Raw genomic sequence first — 20,919 nt, 5'->3', positions numbered from 1 at the left:
CTGAGCTACTGGCCCCTCTTGGACCAGTCCATTGTCGGTCCGGGTGTGGCTTATTTTCAACACCAACAGTGCCCATTAAGTTTTCCCACTGAATAATTGGGTGTGCCCAATTCACTCACCATTGAATTAAGTTAAAGATGATTATTTTCATTTCCTATAATGCATATTGATTAGCTTGCCGCCTAGTGCTTTACTTTGCAAATTTGATTTGATAAGTAGATCTTTTCACCATATGCTCTCACCTTGCCCATCCAGAGATCTAGGTGATCAAAAAGTGGAAAGGAAGTTGCTTGCATCTCAATCTCAATTGATTATATTTTTGAAAAAATAAAATAGGGGGGACTTTTGGAGAAAAAAAATAGGGTGGTTATTACATAATCCCATGTGTGGTATTCATGTTTCATGCAAGGCAATCATTGGGTTGAATGTGAAGGCCTTTTAGGGAACAGAAGTAACTTAATGCGTTCAGGTCTATGCATTGCTTATGTTTTTGCTTGTACGTGGTTGCAATTTTTCTTGCAAATGATTTTGGTGATGATTATCATTGTAGAGTTAAGGAGGTAACTGAAGTCGTCACAATAAAGCATGGGTTGCAAAAAAGGAACTCTCCCTATAGAGCTGTTGTTTCCAACAAGCATATCATACCAAACTTGAACATGAGATTTTGCTTCCCTTTCCTTTGTCAAGGACGTGGTAGACATGGAAGGTCTAAGTAATATTTATTGCAACGCTTCTATTACAAAAGATTCCACTTGTAAGTTCAATACCTAAGTTGTAGACCCTATTGCAAGCAAATGGATATTGCAGAGAATTATCCACTCTGAAAGATGTGCTTTTCATTACAAACAGTTCAAATGAGAGCAATCAAGATGATAAAGATGTAACAAACTATTTGGCCTTTCCAAAACACTCCTCTCAATCTCAAAATAGATGGTTTGTGGGTTTGGCTTTGTACAACTAAGAGCTAGCTTTGTAAACAGATAACGTAATCCTCACTTGCAACACAATTGGCATTCATTCCACTAAGCCTTCGTGGAAGAATTGGAAGTCATATCTTGCCAAACCTTTTCTCAACTACATTTCTCACAAGGTTGTAATTGGCTCTCTCTCCATTTGCCTATGGAATAGAAGCTGAATGTAAAAGTCTCTTCATTTCACTCAACAAACTTGGAATGTTGAAATCAATAGCTAGTTTGGATTACTTAATTTAAATTTTAATGACAATTAAAATTTAAATACATATTGTAATAGCTTAAAGCGATTACAATAATGTAACTTGTAATCATATGAGACTAGTCCTATTTGGGTGTAACGTGCTAAGGCAAATTCAACATGTAACTTGTGATGACATGAAAGGACAAGACCTATTCATGTAACTTGTGAATAGAATTTGAATTTTGTATTTTGGCGCCAAGTTCATTGTAGCCAACTAAGGCAAATAAGTTACTCGTATCTCCTATATATAAAGAAGGCGATGTAATCCATCCCATACACCATTCATGCATTCATCCAATTCAGCAATCTGATCTGCAAGCAATTCAAGACACAGTGAATTCTTCCAAGACTCAGCAAATATACATTGAAGGCCTGCCATTATACTCTGAGGTTAGCGAACTCACTTTGGAGAATAGCGAATTCATTCTAGCTGAGTGAATCCAGTCAAGGGAGACGATTATCATCAGATTGAAGGACAAGTCAAATTCTGATCAGAATTCAAGATTCAGATAAGTCAGTTTGTTCATGCCCTAAGTGGGCAAATTTGTACTTGGATATCCCTTGACATTAATATAATCTGATCTGAATCTTGTTGCTAGGTTTTTCCTCCAACAGGGAGGTTTTCCCAGGGTACTGATGTGTTGTTCTTGTGTTGTTTTGTACTGTTATGTGTTGTATTTTCAGTTTCAGTTATTTACATTCAGTCTGATTACTAAAATTAACAGGAATCACTAGTTTTAGATAGTTTGGAAAGTTGTTCTTGAACCTAAGCAAGCTCATTTTGCTTGTATGTTCATTATCAAGGTTTGCCTTTGGTATCTTGGCTGATACACTTAGGGGTTTCAATGTCATGTCCCCTTTCTAGAGTGGACATCAGAGATGGAGGAGTTGGCCTATCATTGGAGTCTCGTAGGCTAGCAGAGGTTGATTGGGACTCATTCAGTGCATATAGTGACTGGATTTTGGCTTTACAAGCAGTTTGGAGCCAGTTTGGAGCAGTTCCTAGATTTTAGGGGATATCCCTAAATTTTAGGAGGTCCTGACAGTTGCCAGTCGTGAGGTTATTCATGAGACCATTCCTTGGTATCAGTTTCAAGAGATTTGGGTGTGTTTCCTAGTTTCTAGGAGCATCCCTAGATTTTAGGGATGAGACTGCCAGTTGATCCATGATTTCCGACATCAGTCACAGACAAGTGACAAGTTCAGTTTCAGGGTTTTGGTGTGTTTCAAGCTTTCTATAGCTATTTGGGTTATATTTTTAATATATTTAAATATTTCCTAAGTTAGCGTTTTAATATTTTAAATAAGACTATGTCTATAGCCATTTCAGAGTAATAAGGGGTTTTTGGCTTCATCTGGATTCGTATGCCCATGTGTTATAGCTCGTTGGAAAGGTCTTGAACTTTTCTAAATGATTTTCACTTGCCAGGGTCCTTTTGGCACTTGGAGTTATTTTATATTGAAAAAGTGGTGTTTTCTCTATACTTTGGCACCCAATATTGGGAAATATGACTTTATATTAAAGCACACTTTTCATATATCTTTAGGGTTCGATTTGGAAGGAAAGAGATATAAGGAGAAGGAAACCTAATTTCTCATTATCTTTTACATATTGAAAACTTGTTTGGTGCGATATTGCTCTAGTAGAGCAATTCTTCAATCTGAGACGCAAACCCCATGATTAGTACTAGCTGGGACGTAGCCCTCAGCTATTGATTGGCAGTGGATTCCTTTGGCATTGGCATTATTGGTCAGAGTGTATGTGGTATTCCTTGTGGAGATTCAGATTGCTTGGTGAGGGTTTCAGCAGGGTGGTTGAATTTCCCAGCTAGGGCGTGATTGTTTTAGCTTGATGCCACCATTATAGCAAGTACACTTTACGCTGGAAGTGGTGAAGACTTTCATTCAGCCATAGCTGGTGTTCTTGGTTTGTGTTCATCATCTACCCTTCAGTTGGCACCATTATTGGATGTAAGCACATCCCCAGTGCGTAGGGAATAATCTGGATATTATAAATCAAAAATCTGCCTGGTACGATTTGTATCAATTCTGATTTAATTGAATGTTCTTACTTGTTTCAGCTTCCTTCCTTATTTGTTGTTCTTCATTCATTACTTGCTTATATATTCAAAAAAATACAAAAAGAAACCAAACATTCTGCAACTTCTCTCTATTTTGTAAGACCATCAGCAAAATCACAGGAAAATATAGTTTATTATTTTAAAAATTACAGCAGATCAGCAAGGGGATCCATCAGGGATCTTTCAGACAATCCTCCCCTCTCGGAGTTGCTTGCCCACAAGCAACTGAAACACCAATCCTCCACCATCCCAAATAAGACGTAAACAAATCATTGCATGTAACTGCTGCTCATCTCTGATATAAACAACGTGCAGTATAGCGGTCTGGAATGGCTCTTCAAAACACTGAAGCACCTGTGCTGTCAAATCAACACTACCTGGGTCCCAGAGTGAAGCATAGCTCCCGCTGAATACCTCAAGTGAGCAATGGAAAACTATATCATCTCCATAGATCAAATATCCATAAATGCCAAGATCACTAGTGTGTTTGTGATCACCAACATGCATAACATCCGTCATAATATCCAATGAATGCCAATCCATGGAAGACCCTCTGTGATCTGACCCCATCTAACACAAGTGACACACAACTGCCACACACTGTTGCTGATGTGCCGGAAGATCTAATGCCAACTCACTAGACAATATATAATACTGACTAAAATCATCACTGTCCAGGCTGGCATCTAAAAATATGTAATCACCAACCAACAATGAAATAATCACCCTGTCTAGAGAATCAGGTGAAACTGCCACATCAACTGGCTCAAAGTACTCACTAGGAGTAACATCACATAACTCATCCATGTCAGCTATCTGATGACAATCAACCTGTGGATCAACTGTCGTCCCACTCTGGTCGATAAACTGAGATGGATATTGGGTAAACTCCAACTCCATCCTCGTGAAATTCCGAACATACCGTCCAAGTGTCAACAACCACTGTACACCCACAACTACATCTATACATCTGAAATGAAGCAACCCATGTAGGTTCCACGAAAGAAAGGTACTACACATGTCTATACCATGATCCCACACAAACCACCTGTAGGACATAAACTGCTCCTGCTGCTCTCCTCTGATATAAGTGCCATATAATCTTAATATCTGGAGCAACATACTATAATCCCTATAAGATGTTGTATCAAATGAATCAACACCTGGATCCCAAATAAAACTAAATCCACATCCATCTGTCATGAAGAGACAATGATAGTAAGAGGCATCCTCGATACCGTGTCTCTCTACAACCACTGTGAAACTCTCACACCTGTGATAACCATCCACAACAACACACCTGCTAATCCATGCATCATCCTTCCCCCATGATCCTAGATGAAGCCTCTGTGTCAAGGAGATGAAAAACTTTGACGGTCGCTGCTCATCATAACGGTTGATTGTTTGCTGATCCCGCAAACAATCCATCCCAAATTGCTGGATCAGGTGCTGCAATCAATAACTCTATCCTCTGAAGATGGGAGAGCACTATCGCAACACGGATAGTATTAAGTCCCGAACCAACTCACATCTGCGAGCCATCCAATCATCTACAATCGGACTAAAAGAGAAATGAAGTGCACTCCTCGCGAGGTAATCTAGATGGACTCTCGTAGGCTCACTCAATGGCTCTGTGTCATAATCTTGTCCATCAAACTCATCATCACTCCCACTGCTCTCAAACCATGAATCTGAAGACAACTCATATGTCTGAGAGCCAAAATCCAGTCACTATATGCACTAAATGAGTCCCAATCAACCTCTGCTAGCCTACGAGACTCCAATGATAGGCCAACTCCTCCGTCTTTGATGTCCACTCTAGAAAGGGGACATGACATTCAAATCCCAATTGCACATTATGTGGGCATTTAAGACCCTCAAACATTTGTTTTGGATTTTCCCAAAAGCTTAGGGTCTCTAGGCTTGATTTCTTCAAATCTTTTCATCTCAATTTTCTTTCTTGGCATAATGTGCTCTTAGGCAATGCTTTCCTAGTTCACCCAGATTTAGTATGCTTTTCAAGTGCAAACCATGTTCTCAATTTGGAAATATAAAAACCCAACTTTTTTATCAAATGCTTATGTTGATGAGCATATCTCTTTAAATTCCAAGTCAATTATCATTTTTTATGTTCCTCTATTGAAACCCAAAAGACTTCTTTAGAAGTGACACATTTACAAGTGCTTCTTGATCAGTGAGTAATGCTCCTTGCACAATGGCAAGGTTCCTTCCTGCTCACTTTCAAGTGCTCACACACAATCACCTCCACAAGGCTGGAGGAGAGAACAGAGCAGCAGCTTGTATCAACACTCCTAACGTAGCATTGAGAGAGATATGCCTCCTTCAAAGGGTTTTGCTCCTTGGTGTCTTCTCCACAACACAAGTGGGAGCCTCGTCTAGTGAATAATGATAGTTTTTTCTTACCTGACACTTGCTATTTAGCCTTTTTACAAAAATGTGGATACTTACTCTATTGAATAAAAGCTTACACAGTATACTACTAATTGGGAAACTCTTTTAAACAGTAAGGACCTTCCAAATGATGGTTTGGAACCCAAGCCTGATGACAAGGATCCTCCCCTGCCACAAAATATATTTCTCTAGCTACTTTTAAGTGTATTTATGCTTTTGTAATTTTTAATTGCATCTGCTTGGAATTCCTTGGTCTCCTAAAATTATTTTACATCTATTTTGACAGTTTAGCATTTAGGTTCGATTCCATACCACCATTATCATATAAACTAACTTGTTATAGAACACCAATCTTCAGAATTATAAGTATCGTAATTTAAATTACATTATCACGACTCACAACTGAAAACTTGAAAATAAAAAAATAGCAATATGATGTTTTAACATAACAACAAGTAATATAATCATACCCAAAGCAGAAAACAAAATGTTACCTTTCACCGCATCTAAAAACCGTCACAGAAATATGTACAATCATAGCTCGATTAAAAAGTGGCTTTTAAAATTCAGAAATCCATTATATGATAACCAATCTGTTGTCGAATCAATCTTCAGTGTTATAAATAACGAAACGGGCTTTTATAAATAATTCAATGGGTGCTCAACATTGAATTGCCACAACTGAAAACCAACAAACTAATAAAATGCAATATTACTCTGTAACCTTACGTTAAGGATTTTATTGATATCAAAATGTGTATATAGTTTTACTCAAAAGATTATCGAATTCATTTTATGTACTGTGAAAACGTAATATGCGTAATTAAACATCCTCATCGCGCTCAGATAAAAGAAAAAGAAACCCTTCTTCACATTTAAATGAAACCATTACATATTTTCAAGAAATACTATTCGACTTCAAATATGTTTTGCGTTACCAAGCAATTCAGTTGACTATACACAATTGCCGAAAAAATAGAAGGAAATCTTAACCAACTCCGTAGAAACTATTACAAAATTCGACAACAAAATACCTTCTAGCAAATGACTCTGGATCGGGTTTCCTTAAATCCATATCTGCAAGATCTACAGGGGAAGAAATTCCAGGTCTCCAACTCGAATTATCATCTTGGCGAAGACGTTTTGCTCCTCTTATACCCATTAGAATGTCCCCTTTCTTGGTCTTTCCCATGAAACTTCGATATTCTTCACTTTGTTCGATTCTGCTTACTCTATACTATAATAAATAAGCTTTCCACTTCACTATCTTCTTCCGGGTCCCTTCCCATGCACATGTAACGCAGACACGCACTGTACTAAAACTTTTGTCTTCTGCTTCCTCAATCCAATAGTATAAATATTTAGATTCTCCCCTCGCACTATTTCAATTATACTGTGCAGCAAATCTTCTACTGCAAGTATTAAGGCTGATTCTCATTTTTCATTCAAAAAGCTATTTGGCGGTACAGCTGATGTTACCCTCATAAGTTTGTAATGTTTCAACTTTTGCTTAAATGTTGGTAATTTTCATTTTGCTTTCCCTCCAGAGGTGGATTTACTCTGATTCTCCAAGTTCCGGGAAACAACATTCCCTGTCAAATCGATTCCAGTGCCGAAAGCATTATTATTTTGTTGTCTTTTATTGGAAACTTCTCCGCGAAGGAACTCACAATTAAGATTTTTCCCCTATTTTTTTGAATAGTCAGAGATTTTGGAGGTCATAATCAGAAGACGTCATTTTCCTTGAGAAGAAGAATGAGTACAATAATTTTTGCCTTGAGGTTAAAATAGATTCTGGGACTGTCAGTGTGGAGAATTTTATTGGAAAAAAGATTCATCAACTAAAGGTGTTCGCAAGTTCCCAGAAACAACATTAAAGAAAAATTAAAATATGAAAGTGTAATTAATAATATAATAATTATTTAAATTGTCATGTTTTAAAGTTTTGAGTATATTTATTAATTTTAATTTGAAATATTAGATGTCTCTTAGATAGATAAATTAAAAAATATTAGATATGTTTTAAATAGATAAATAAAAAATTAAGACTGAATTAATAAATATAAATAGCAGTCTTCGGACATGTAGTGTCGCGGTTAAAGTGTGGGGATGAAGTCCTCTGTTTGTGGTCACGTGGAGGCGTGTCGTGCGGGGATGAGGTCCTCCATTTGTGGTCACGTGGAGCCGGAGGGCGTGTCGTGCCAGCATCACCAGTCACGTTTTAAATAATATATATATATAGCTTCAAAATTGTTAATTAATATTTTGATTTCAAACTTTTACATCCTATAGATAATTTCTTAATGAATAATTCATTTTAAAAACATTTATGATCATTGTGATTGTGAAGTAATTTTCAAATTACTTCTTACACCCACTTACATATATACTATTAATATAATATGCTCAAATTATTCTCACTATGACTTTTTCCAAATAACTCCCTATTTTCAATGCAACTCCCAACCATATGTGAGGAAACATTAATTTCTTGCACCCACTTGCATATGCTATTAATAGAATATTAGATTTGTTTTAAATAAATAAATTAGCATATTTATATTTAGAAAAATAATAAATATTTAGATATATTTTAGATAGATAAAATAGCATATTTATATTTAGAGAGATGGCAAATAATTTCATTATGGAAACACTTTTTATTTATTTATTTACATTGTTCTTCTTTATTGACTTTATTATTCTACAAGAAATAGTTTAAAACTTTTAATTTGTACTATATGAATTCTATTTTTAAACAAATCATTTTTTAACACTAATGCTAAATATAATCCTAACCTTAATCTTTGTTGAACTTAAATTTTAATCTTAATTGACCTATTATTTTATTTTTTTAAAAGAAATGAAATTTCATTTTTATTGCTTGGTTTGAAATTAATAAGATTATTATATTTATTTGCTTAATGAGACACAAAGATTGGTTTTACTATTTGTTTATTTTATGACCTAATTTACCTATATTTGTGCATGTTATGACCTAATTTACTTGTATTTGTGTACTTTATAACCTAATTTACCTACACTTGTACTTTATTACCTACACCCCAATTTACCTATATGTGTGCATGTTATGACTTAATTTACCTGTATTTGTGTACTTTATAATCTAATTTACCAACACTTGTACTTTATGAATCTTATATATAATCTTAATTGAATTATTTTTTATAACTCTAAGTGTAACCTTTATTGAACTTAAATTTTAATATTAATTGAAGTATACTCCTAACTCTAATTAGAACCAAAGTGTCTTATTCACTAATTCTAAAAATACAATCATATTTTTTTATCTTATTCTCTAAATTAATTTATATCTTTATCTTGAATAAATCTTATTTCATTCTTTTATTATCCCAATTCTATCTAGCTTCTAATATTACATTAAAAATTATATTTCTAACAAACTCTTAATCAAAGAAAAAAATCTATTAAGAGTACAGTACTTGTCGTTAGGCAATACTCTTGTAATGAAAATTCATTTCTTATGCTTAAATGGTTAATAAAAAAAATTATTTAGACCAATTATAAACAAATGTTTTTCTTTTTCAAAACTTTTTAAAGTTATTTTAAAGTATACATGCATATTTTTTAACTTTATAATTTAAAAAAATCATTTATCTTTTAAATGATTGGCTAATATTGTTTTGCTTGTTATACACGTTTTTTTTTTCATGAGCTCTGATATTTCCCGGAGTAGTCCCAATTTTCTAGATGACATGCAAATTCTCTTCCCCTCATAATCAGATTCTCTTTTCCTATTTAAAGTTTTTATCGAAATGGCATTTCATTCAGAAAGCTTCACTGACATCTGTAGGGAATACAAATATTTGTTCCGTTAGTAGAAATTTTTTGGTTGTTTTGAAAATGGGCAATAATGTTTCTTTGATATTTATCTGAACATATTTTAGGGTTTTTCTATTCTTAGCCTTTGCTATTATTGCACAGTTGTTTAGGGTTTCTCCAAACCAGATGAAGCAACAATACAATCTAGAATGAATAGTGTTGTTAGGGCACACCCCTGTGAAAGTTTGGAAATGTGCGTAAATGAATTTGCACTTTCCTCCTGTTCAAATTTCTTGGTTCACAAAATAGGCTTATTTTTCTTCCAACTCATGTTCTGTTGCAACAGCTTCACCTCCAGAAAGCACATTCTTTTGAGAAGAATCATCAATGTTACTATTATCACTTCCTTTTTTATCTTTTGAGCATTGTCCTGCTGCTCCAACAATACATTCTTGCCCCTGGCAGGCAAATTATAATCAACAGGCAACAGGTTTTCCAAAGGAATTTCACCATCACCATAATTTTCAAGACAAGACACTATTGTTGTTTCTTCAAAGCATCCCCCTTTCGGCTGAAGAAAGGCATGTGAAATATGTACAAGTTTATTCCCAGCGGCTGACACTTTTTGCATACGTCGTTCGAAGAGACACCATATCGTTAAAATTACTTTATGTTTTACTTCTTTTTGCACTCAACTTTGTTCATTTATCAACTACAACTTACACAAAATGGATACTATCCCAACATAAATTTAAGTGAGTCGAAGTTTTGATAGTCTATTAACATAGATATACCTAATGGTTGGTTGTTAATTTATTGTAAACAGTTTCATAAATTTCATTTTCAACACTGTTTGTGTGAGTAGGTTTTCGTTGTCTCTGGTTTGGGGAAATTTTTCATTCTTGGGGATTGAAAATTATAAGCTTTATGTGGAGGTATCTATGTGATCTTTATAATCATAGAGTATATTTTTTTTATTAATACACTAATTAATTTATCTCAATTTCTATACTCCAAATCTGCACCCTTATATCATTCATAATACATATCTCATTACTTGTGAAACATAGAGCAGATTATAACTATCACTCAGTCACAACAAAGGAGAATTGTTATGGTCAATACTGCTATATTGAAAATCTTACAGTTCCAATTCCTTATTGCAGAAGTTAAATAGTAACCTCCACTATTCTATGATCTATTACAAGGACAACAAAGGTATGGTTGCAACCAAATACCTGAAACAACAGTATAGTGCACATCATTTTGGTAAAAAGCTTGATCATCTTTATCTGGAGGTAGCTAAGTGTTAATAATTATACAACCAAGATGGAACATATTTGTAAATTAATAAACTACTGAATTTCTGTAGTCAAAGTTAAAATCATTATATTAGTCATTGTCCACATTTCAAAACTTGCAAAAACAGATAGAGTTGATTGTGTATTTACTACAAATTTTCAAATTTGACATAAATATATTATTTGGATAGCTAGTAGATTGAAGGCATGCATTCTTTCCATTGAATATGTAAATCTGATTTCTCAGATCTCGGGTTTCTACATGTAAAATATGTTTCATTTGTTTGTCTTGGAAACTCTATTCCCCTCTAGAAAGCATTTCCAATTGCTAGCTTCTTCTAGTTCACAGTTTGCAAATTTTAGTTTGATAATTTATAGTTGTAATTGTCTGCAAAGTAAAAGACCCCAAGAGAATGGCTTGGCATCCTATGCCATTGCTTGTGATTACACTATAGATACTAAATCTATCTTAGTTGTGCATACATTGATAGACTACTCTATTGAATCTACCTGAGACATGACAATGATTTTAAAGTTGAATAAGAAAATCCATGGTATAGAAGTTGCTCCATTTGCATGTCGTTCATTAATTAAGACTTAGAAAACAGGTTCTTGTTGAATAAATTCTAATATATCTTTATGGCTTTGTTCCTCTTAGATAGGGGACAAACTTGAACAAGTTTACCTTTGTTAGCTAATGGCTTTATTGGCTTGACTGTGTTGAGGCTGCTATAAGAGGTCCTTTGACATGTCAGACCAATGAATCTCTCTAAATTGTATGCTACTTGCCTCATGAAATTTTATTGTTATATTACTTTCACCATTTGTTCAAACAGCTCCAAGTCTGAGCGGTCACCATTCATTTTGTAGATATTAAACTAAAATGATGACATTTATTATAGAACTAGGTAGACCTTATCCTCTAAGTGCAGGTAGATTGATAGCACAATTTCAAAAGGGCTAAAGAATTTTGGTTAACAATCCTCCTACCTCAAACTTTGGCCACTGAGATTATGACAACTAGCAATGATATTTCCTAAGGAGAAAGAATGAAAGATGCTAATGTGTTTGTTAATCTATTAGTTCACTATTCCGCAAAGAATAACTTAAAATATTACAGTTTTGGATTTGTAGACGTATAAAAATGACTATATTCCTAAATGAATATTTTATGTTCATTTCTCTATTTAATTAAATTATCCACAATCCTCTATTTAATTAAGTAAATTACTCAATTTATTTAATTAAATTCAATTAACCCCTTTTAGGTCATTTAATTGAATAAATCATTTTATTTAATTAAATCTATTCTTCTAAACCTTTTAATTAAATTTACATTTAATTAAATAGGGAATCCCAATTAAATAAATTTAATTTATTTAAAAACCTCCACTTGCAACCAAATTAAAATAAAACAATTTATTTTAATCAAACCTATTATCCCTCACCTACTTGCATTTTTCTACATCTCCCACTTGCATCCTAAACCCTATTCTAGATTCTTCTAATCACTTCTAAATTAGCCTAACCCATCTCCTAAATATTGTCACATCCCTAAGCAAGAGGAAGTCACTTCTCAAACCTTCAAAGTCTTTGATAACCATTAAAGGCTTCAAGTCTCCAACAACTTTCTCTTCCAAACCATTAATGGTTAACTCAACCCTCTTGCATGATTAGAGACTTTTTCTAAACTTAACCTCCATGTAACCCAAGGGTCTCATCAAGCATTTATTGCTTTGACAATGGTTATTCCTTAATCCTTTGCACAAGAGTTTATCCTTTGGGTAAAACCTTTATCCATTGGATGACCCTAACCTAACCTTAACCCTTACCTCTTAAGGTAACCATGAGGTCTTCTCAAGCATTTAATGCTTCCTACCTCTCTTCTCAACCCAACCTTATGTTGACAATTGTCACTATTTCATTGGTGCAAATTGCAAACATGGATTGAGCAACTTTCAAACTTGACCTTTGATTAAATCTTTCAATCCTGGCCATCCATTGCCCTATTTTTTCTATAAATAGAGCTCTCCATCCTCCATTTTAAATATCCAAGTCTTTAGCATCATACTTATACTCAAATCCATCCAAGCTTTAATATATCATTTGTGCTCAGCATTTAGCCTCTCTTTTAAATAGGAATTAATCTAAATATGCATGTTTAGAGTATTTTCCTTATCATTTAGCTTAATCATAGACTAGTATATCATGCTAGGATAGTCTTGCTACTAATCTTGTCATCTTATAATCTAGTTTATTGCATTTGTAAGATCATGCATAGCTTAGGATGCATTTCATAATAAAATCAATTAAAACATCCCTCGTTCTTGCATTAGTCATCCCTAAACCACTTTGCTCAGTGATCTGAGAGCAAAGACATTGGTTTGAGGGACCTTATGAGATAGAGAACCATGGAACCAACCTTGGGAAGTTGAGTCATTCTTCATGACTCCATAGTTTGCACCAAGAAGTCCTATGGGTGTGTGGACAAGGCTCCTTAGGCTTCATTTTTCACATTTTAAGTTCTATTGACCCGCTTTTCCCGCATACAGGGTTTAAAACTAATTAACTTCTAATGCATATAAAGTCAATTCACAAGAGCTTATAACAGTTTAATAAAACAATTATAATATTGTTATTGAAATATATATATATATATATATATAAATATAATACACAAAGATTACTGAAAACCAAATTACCAATATACATATAAAATGTAAAATTATAGTATATAGGTACATACATCATATAAAATCTTAATAGTGTCCATCATTGCTCCAATTAAAATGATGTAAGTGAAACACTTACAATACAAGATCATGATAACTATAATATAAGTACAAGATATGACAATCTCAACAGATTATGCACTATCTTTGTCAAGTAACTGTATAATGATTTATCTTAACAAATATAACTCACTTTGTTGTTGTGTTTGTTGTTGAAAACAACAAAAATTACTAACTCCAACTATCTCATATCAAACTACAATATTGAAATGTTAATTTGTACAAGGCATTCGCACACCAAAGTTCATAAAGTCTTCATCTGTACACTATAGTGTACAACCTCCACATAGCACAATTAAAATATAGTTGTTAATGTGTTATTCACCAAATATTTTATAATTATAGCCATAATAATGTTTGAAACTCACCCAAACTTTGCATGTACCATGACATAATTTGTAATATAGATAAACTATATAACTCATGCATCAAATGGTAAACAGACTTCCTAACAAAATATCATTGAACATCCAAAGATTTGATCCTTGCATACCAAGAAGGTTTTCTACTCAAAAAAATTAAACTTTATCATAGTCCAACACTTCATGAATAAAACTTTCTCTCACCAATCAAAATGACATAATACATGTAAGACAACACAATTATCAAAAAGATAAATAATAGAAAACAAGATAAATTAAATTAAACAATATATTAGTTATAACAACACAACAAACTCGGCAAGTACTCTCCACTATGTGGCACTTGTTATATTATCATATAACTATAGTTTTATTTTATATTAGTTCTTATCTTTTTCTCAAAAAGGTGGATTTTATGTAGAACACTTTAAATCCCCAAGATCAATTATATTAGATCAGAAAGTTCTTATTTTTTTCTAAAAAAATGGATTTTATGTAGGACACTTTAAATTCCCATAATCAATAATATTAGATTGAGATAATTACAAAGTTAACTAATGGAGACTAGCAAAATTGATTTAGTTAAGATAAAATTAGTATTAAATAATTAAATATTATGTAATTTAATTTAATTAAATTCTATTAAATTATTAAAAATTATCTTTTATGGACAGATGTATTTGCATTATAATATGCCTTGGACGTAATAATATTACTTTGAGATAATTCCCCAAAATCAATAATATTAGATTGAGATAATCAAGAAGTTCTTATTTTTTTCTCATAATCAATAATATTACATTCATTGAGATAATTACTTAGTTAACTAAGATTCTTATTTTTTTCTCAAAAAGATGGATTTTATATAGGACACTTTAAATCCCCATAATCAATAATATTACATTCATTGAGATAATTACTAAGTTAACTAAGATTTGCAAAATTGATTTAGTTAAGATATAATTAGCATTAAATAATTAAATATTATGTAATGTTTTTTACATTATAATATGCTTTGGACGTAATAATATTACGCTGAGATAATTACAAAGTTCACTAATAGAAGAAATATTAGCATTAAATAATTAAAAATAATATAAAATTAAAAACTAAATAATAATAATAAAAATAGCTTTTCATGCATTTTAAGTGTCACAAACACATCAAATTAATTTAAAAAATAAATTATATTATTTGATTTGAAATTAATAAGATTATTATATATATTGTCTTTAATGCCAATAGGCATTCTACAATGGCAGCAAGGGTGGGGAGTGAAATGGGGGGAGAGCATGTTGATGTTAACTTTTATCTGTTAGCTTAAATTTGACAACCATAAACACAATAAATATGTCAAAATGTTAATATTAATTATAAACTTAATATTTTAAAAATAAACACAATATAAAATAAAATATACCCTCATCAAATTTATAAGTTTTAGATAGATATATAAATATAAAAAAATAATAATAATAATCCACCATTTCATAATTACAATATTCTTTTCAAAAATATATTTCAAAATTTTTATTTTTAATGATTTTTTTGAACAATAAAAAAAAATTAAATATAAAAAACTAGATGCCAATTATCCAATAAAAAAATTGTATCAAGAAAAAATAAATAATATAGATACAATATAATTTAAATATTTTTGTATACAGTAAATATAATTTAAAATAAAATAAAATAGTTTTAAGGTAAATAAAATAGTAAATAATTTTAAGGTAAACGTATTTAAGATATCTATACTAATTTTTATTTTTCATGGATCACCCATCATTGCAAGCTAGGAATATCTCATTGTTGTTGTTTGATTTTGTGAACCCTATGTATGACCTCCTATATGTGCCTAAAAAAGAATAAAGAGTGAATTAATATAAAAAATTTAATTGTAAATATAAATAGTTTCATTTTTTCTAATAATTAAAATTATGGGTTCAAATTTCCACAACCAAATTTCCAAGTCTAATAGTCCAACTTACATGCCCCTTACACAAGTGGATAATTTTTAAATAAATAATTCATTTTATGAGCATTTTTACCATTGTGACCAAGGTGTAATTATTAACTCACAACCAAAAATTTGATAACTTATTTCAATTTTTTACAACTTCAAAATTTATTAAACGATATCCTTTTGGCTCACTAGAATCAGTTAATAAAATAGAATACAAAGAAGGAGAAAAGCTTTTAGGAGGCCTACTTAACCTCGTAGAATGTCTAACACTTGTAGGAGTTTGTGGGATATTTTGTTGTTGTTGAGCATCAAGTACCAATGGCATTTTATTCTTTGGAATCTCATCCAACACCACATATTCCTTTTTGACATGTTCGTGCTTCTTTTCCTGCATTTGTTCTTTATACATGACCTTCTCATTGAATATAACATCTCTACTTCTAATTATTTTTTTGTTTTCAAAATCCCATAACCGATAACCAAAGTCATTCATTATCAACATGGACAAAAGCTTCACAACCAAAGGTTTTCGGAAAATAATAGTTTACCTTTTTACCTGTCCATGCCTCCTCTAGAATGCCACCATTTAAAGGATTTGAAGGTCCTCTATTTATCAAATAAACAACAGTATATACAGCATCTGGCCAAAATTGTAGGGGCAGTCCAGCATGCAATCTAATGCTCCTTGCATGCTCCATGACAGTCCTATTCATTCTCTCAAACACACCATTTTCTTGCGGGGTTCAATCAAAGCTTTCCATTTCTTAAAAGTTTCAAAAACATCTTATTTCTATTTTAGGAAATATACCCATGGTTTCCTGGTTGCATCATCTATAAAAATAACATAATAACAAGAGTCACCAAGAGATGATACCTGAGTCGGTCCCCATACATCTGAATGCACAAGCTCTAATTTCTCACTCTTCTTCTCTTTCCCAACCTTGAGAAATCTAACTCTTTTTTGATTACCATAATTATAATTTTCATAAAATTCAAAATCAATCTGCTTCAATCCTAGCAACAAATTTTTAGAGTGAAGGATTTTCATCCATTTCTCACTCATGTGCCCAAGTCTATGGTGCCACACTTTTGAATCTGGCCTTGCAACATCTATTGTAGTTGTCCCTGTGACAACTTTTTCTATAGCAGCTTAGGTAGAATAAGTATTACCAGTACACAAATACAATGTTCCTACCTGTGCACCTTTAGCTACTACTAATGCACCTTTAGTGACCTTCCAAACATTGTTTGTAAAGGTAACTATACAGCCTTCACTGCCCAGTTGTCTTGCAGAAATTAAGTTTCTTCTTAAATTAGGAACATGTCTTTCCTCCTGCAACAACCAGTCATTTCCATTCTGCAACTTGATTTTTATCTTGCCTTTTCTAACAATCTGACAGGGCTCATCATCACCCTAATATACCTATCCAAAATCACCTTGAACATAATCTAGAAAATATTTTCTATGGGGTGTGGCATGAAATGAAGCCCCTAAATCTATTACCCAAGAATCATTAACATTATCTAAACATAGAATCAAGGAATCTTGTAAAGTATTACTTGCAACATTAGCTTCCTTACTGTCATCTTCATTTCCATCTCCTTGTTTGTTTTTCTGAGACCAGCAATCTTTCTTTAAATGTCTTGGCTTTTCGCAGTACCAGCAATCTTTTCTTCCTCTAGATTGAGAGTGTCCTTTCTTTGACTTCCCTTGTGACTTATCAAGCCAAGGGCAAAATAGTACCTGATGATGATGATGTCTCACCTGTGCTTTTCTGTCACATTTTCTCGCTTAGGATAACACCAACAACATCATCAACTTTCAAAGTGTTTGTACCAGAGACAAAGTTACTTACAACCATAACCAAGCTATTCCATCTTTCTGGCAAAGAACATAAAATTAAGAGAGACATAACCTCTTCATCAAAGTTAACTTCTATAGAAGACAAATGGTTGGTAACTATATTAATTTCATTGAAATTGTCTACTACAGATCCTCCCTCACTCATTTTCATATTAAACAAATGCTTCATAAGAAATACCTTATTCAAAGCTGAGGGTTTCTCATATAGTTTAGCCAGTACCAACATGAAGTTGTTGTTACTTTTGATATATTGGATGCTATAGATGGTGCAGGACACAGCCAAATGGTCCCCAGTGCCTTTCTGTCCAGAATATCTCAATCTTCATCTAACATTGTGATCAATTTATTTGTCTTTCCTTCCAATGGACGCCACAGATCCTTTTGATACAGGTAATCCTCCATCTGCATTTCCCACAACTGATAATTCTAGTCGTTGAACTTCTCGACCTTAAATTTGGTTTCTTCCATTGCTCCCACTCAAATTTGAAAGTCCCTGCCAATTTACATAAATACACGGCTTTGATACCAATTGTTAGGGTTTAGGCAGATCTAGAGAAAATATAAATTAATAATTATATGCAAATACAAACACAAAAGGTGAAGAAAAATGCATAACACAAATAAAACAGAGATTTAACATGGTTCACCCAAGATGGGCTACATCCATAGAACACAGCTGTCCAATCTTTTCTTATTATCCAGTAAATCAATACAACACCATTACATTGCCCTTTTACGTTCTAGCTACTTATAACAAGCAATTTTTAGGGCAACACTCAAACTCAGTTATTTTTAGTTTTTTTTTTCAATGTTAGTTCTTTAGAAAAAAAATGGCAGAAAAAAACAACTCGAGGGTTGTGCCCCCAAACCCCCACTCGAGGCCTGGCCCAGTCTTGAACCCCAGCAAGGATACATAATGAGTGTACAGTACTTGCATGATCAATCGCCACATATCAACACAATGATCTCTTAAGTTGCAGTTTGGTTGAAGCTCATTCAAGCTACATGTTAGTCCTTTACAAAAAACATCAAATCCACATAAATTATCATCTACAACACATTGACAATATTTTGATTATAAAAATAAATAGAAAAATTCATATCAACACGTCATGTGTATACCATAAACTAGATAATAATATAGTTCAAAGAATAATTAAAGCATTGGATAAGTATGATAAAAGTAGCACGAAATAGGTAAAAACTACGACAATCCCAAGACTCATTGCACCCACCAAATTTGCACTTTGCTTGTCATCAAGAAAAGTAATTCCTAAGATTAAACCCTAGGATATCTAGCCTGTAATCTATAGACTTTGTAACTCTTGAAAGTTGGTATAAAAAAACCCTTGTCTTCTATAATCCTCTCATAATGGTCCTCTTCCTTTATTACATCAAGCATATATCTTCTCGTCTAATGGGGTATTTGGTAGAGAAGAAGAGGAGAATTAAATCTAAGAGGAATACAAGAGGCTTTTTAATCCTTTGAGGATCTCATATACTAGTGTGATTTTAACTCCACGGCAATAAAATTATAAAGGGAATGTGATTCCCTTCGTTTGAGTTCTTGGGACAATTCTGACCACCTGTGTTGGCAATGTGCCATGGTCTTTTCATTTGTTGTCTCTTGCATGAAGATTTGAAATCTATTATAGTACTATTCCCTACACACGTGTATTTTTATTGCAACTTCTGGCCTGTTGATCATCCTAAACAATTCAACTACAATTTTGTTTGGCTCATCACACTCAGTTTTGATCATTAATGGATGTGATTTTTCTCTTTATTTACCAGAGTTGATATAGTTCCCCACACTCTTTCTCATTCCCTAAATAATGTGTCGACACTTTTAATTTCATGGTCCCTACATAATGTAAGGGATTTCAAGTGATATTGTAGTGAACTACCAAATTATGCGAGTAGAAACCATACATCTGATATTGTGTGTTTAGGGTTGTTTTGGAGTAGAAATTAAGGAATGACCTTAATGAAATGATAGAGATGCATGCATTGCTAAGAAGTTGGTTGATCTAGAAGCACACAAATCTCTCTTGTAATTATAGGGCACAAACTCTAGCAGGAGGTTGGCAACTTCTGAGTTGATTGTCCAAATCAACCATCTTCTCCAACTTAATAGTTAATTTCTTGACCTCTATGTCTTTCTCTCCCAATTTTTCCTCATATACAACCCTTGGTGCTTGTTTCTCCTTCTCCCACTAATTCTTGTGCCACTCAAATTTTAGGTGTCCTTTTCATAAGGTAGTGTCAAGAGTGAATGTAATGAGTGATGCTAATGCATCTTTCTCCTTAGTAGCAAGGTATCCTTGCTTTTGCAATTCTATTGTAGCTAGATTGGCTAATTTATCTTACTTCTTGCTAGAGATCCAATTTTGTTTCTAACTCTATCACCCTACATTTTAAGCCCATCTCCTTCTCTTTAGATTCTGCTAGTTGATTCTCTAAATCTTATGTCCTTTTTAGAGCTACTTGTAGCTCCTTATTCTCTATCTTCCATTTCAAGGTATATTTAGGACCAATAAACATATTTGGCCCTACATCAGCCTCAGTATTGCCACCACAATCTTCTATTAAGGTTATTATACCTTTTTGTTCTAGACTTAGTGTCTTAGTGGCCTTTTTCCCTACATAGAAGGAGTTGTCATCATCAGTCCCATGGTCTGAATCCTATAACCATTGTTATCCTTGTATCTCTTCCCTGAGGGGATCCCTTTCTGGTATCCTTTCATCCTCGTCAATAATCTCATGGTTTCTAAACAAGTACTCCTTATCTCAATCAATGTCAATGTGTACAGTGTCTTATGTAGGAGGGCTTAGTTTAAATAAAATCCTCTTTTTATAGAGACAATTAGAATGTCTCCTAGTCTTTGTGGCTCATGAGGCCTCTTTTCTTTGGGCTTCTTATGTTGAGACTACTTTGCAAATTTTGGGGTTTCAATTTTTTCTTTAAATTTTCCTCTTTCAAACCTTTTTTTTATACCATTCTAGATTGATGTACAACTCTATACATCCTTGACACTTGATTTTTAGTCCTTGTCTCAATCTTTTGAATCTTATATTTTGAGGTCATGGAGGAGGTATATTGTTTTCTTCTCTTCTTTGCTAGT

At 33.0% G+C, this 20,919-nt stretch overlaps 1 protein-coding gene across 2 annotated transcripts in view; it reads right to left on the bottom strand.

Moving 5' to 3' along the window:
* LOC131074510 (endoribonuclease Dicer homolog 2) overlaps positions 1-7,414 on the bottom strand; it is a 305,149-nt gene extending 297,735 nt beyond the window's left edge. The window contains exon 1 of one of the 2 annotated variants that reach the window (XM_058011146.2): positions 6,743-7,414. In XM_058011146.2, the coding sequence (XP_057867129.2) occupies positions 6,743-6,900 (158 nt within the window). In that variant the 5' untranslated portion in view covers positions 6,901-7,414. The remainder of the gene's footprint in view (positions 1-6,742) is intronic. The other variant, XM_058011144.2, reaches the window with a different exon arrangement.
* Positions 7,415-20,919: the final 13,505 nt, after the last annotated feature.

This window comes from Cryptomeria japonica, chromosome 9 (genome assembly GCF_030272615.1).
Source record: "Cryptomeria japonica chromosome 9, Sugi_1.0, whole genome shotgun sequence".
In the NCBI taxonomy this organism is placed as follows: domain Eukaryota; kingdom Viridiplantae; phylum Streptophyta; class Pinopsida; order Cupressales; family Cupressaceae; genus Cryptomeria; species Cryptomeria japonica.
This window is presented reverse-complemented; position numbering and strand designations above follow the sequence as displayed.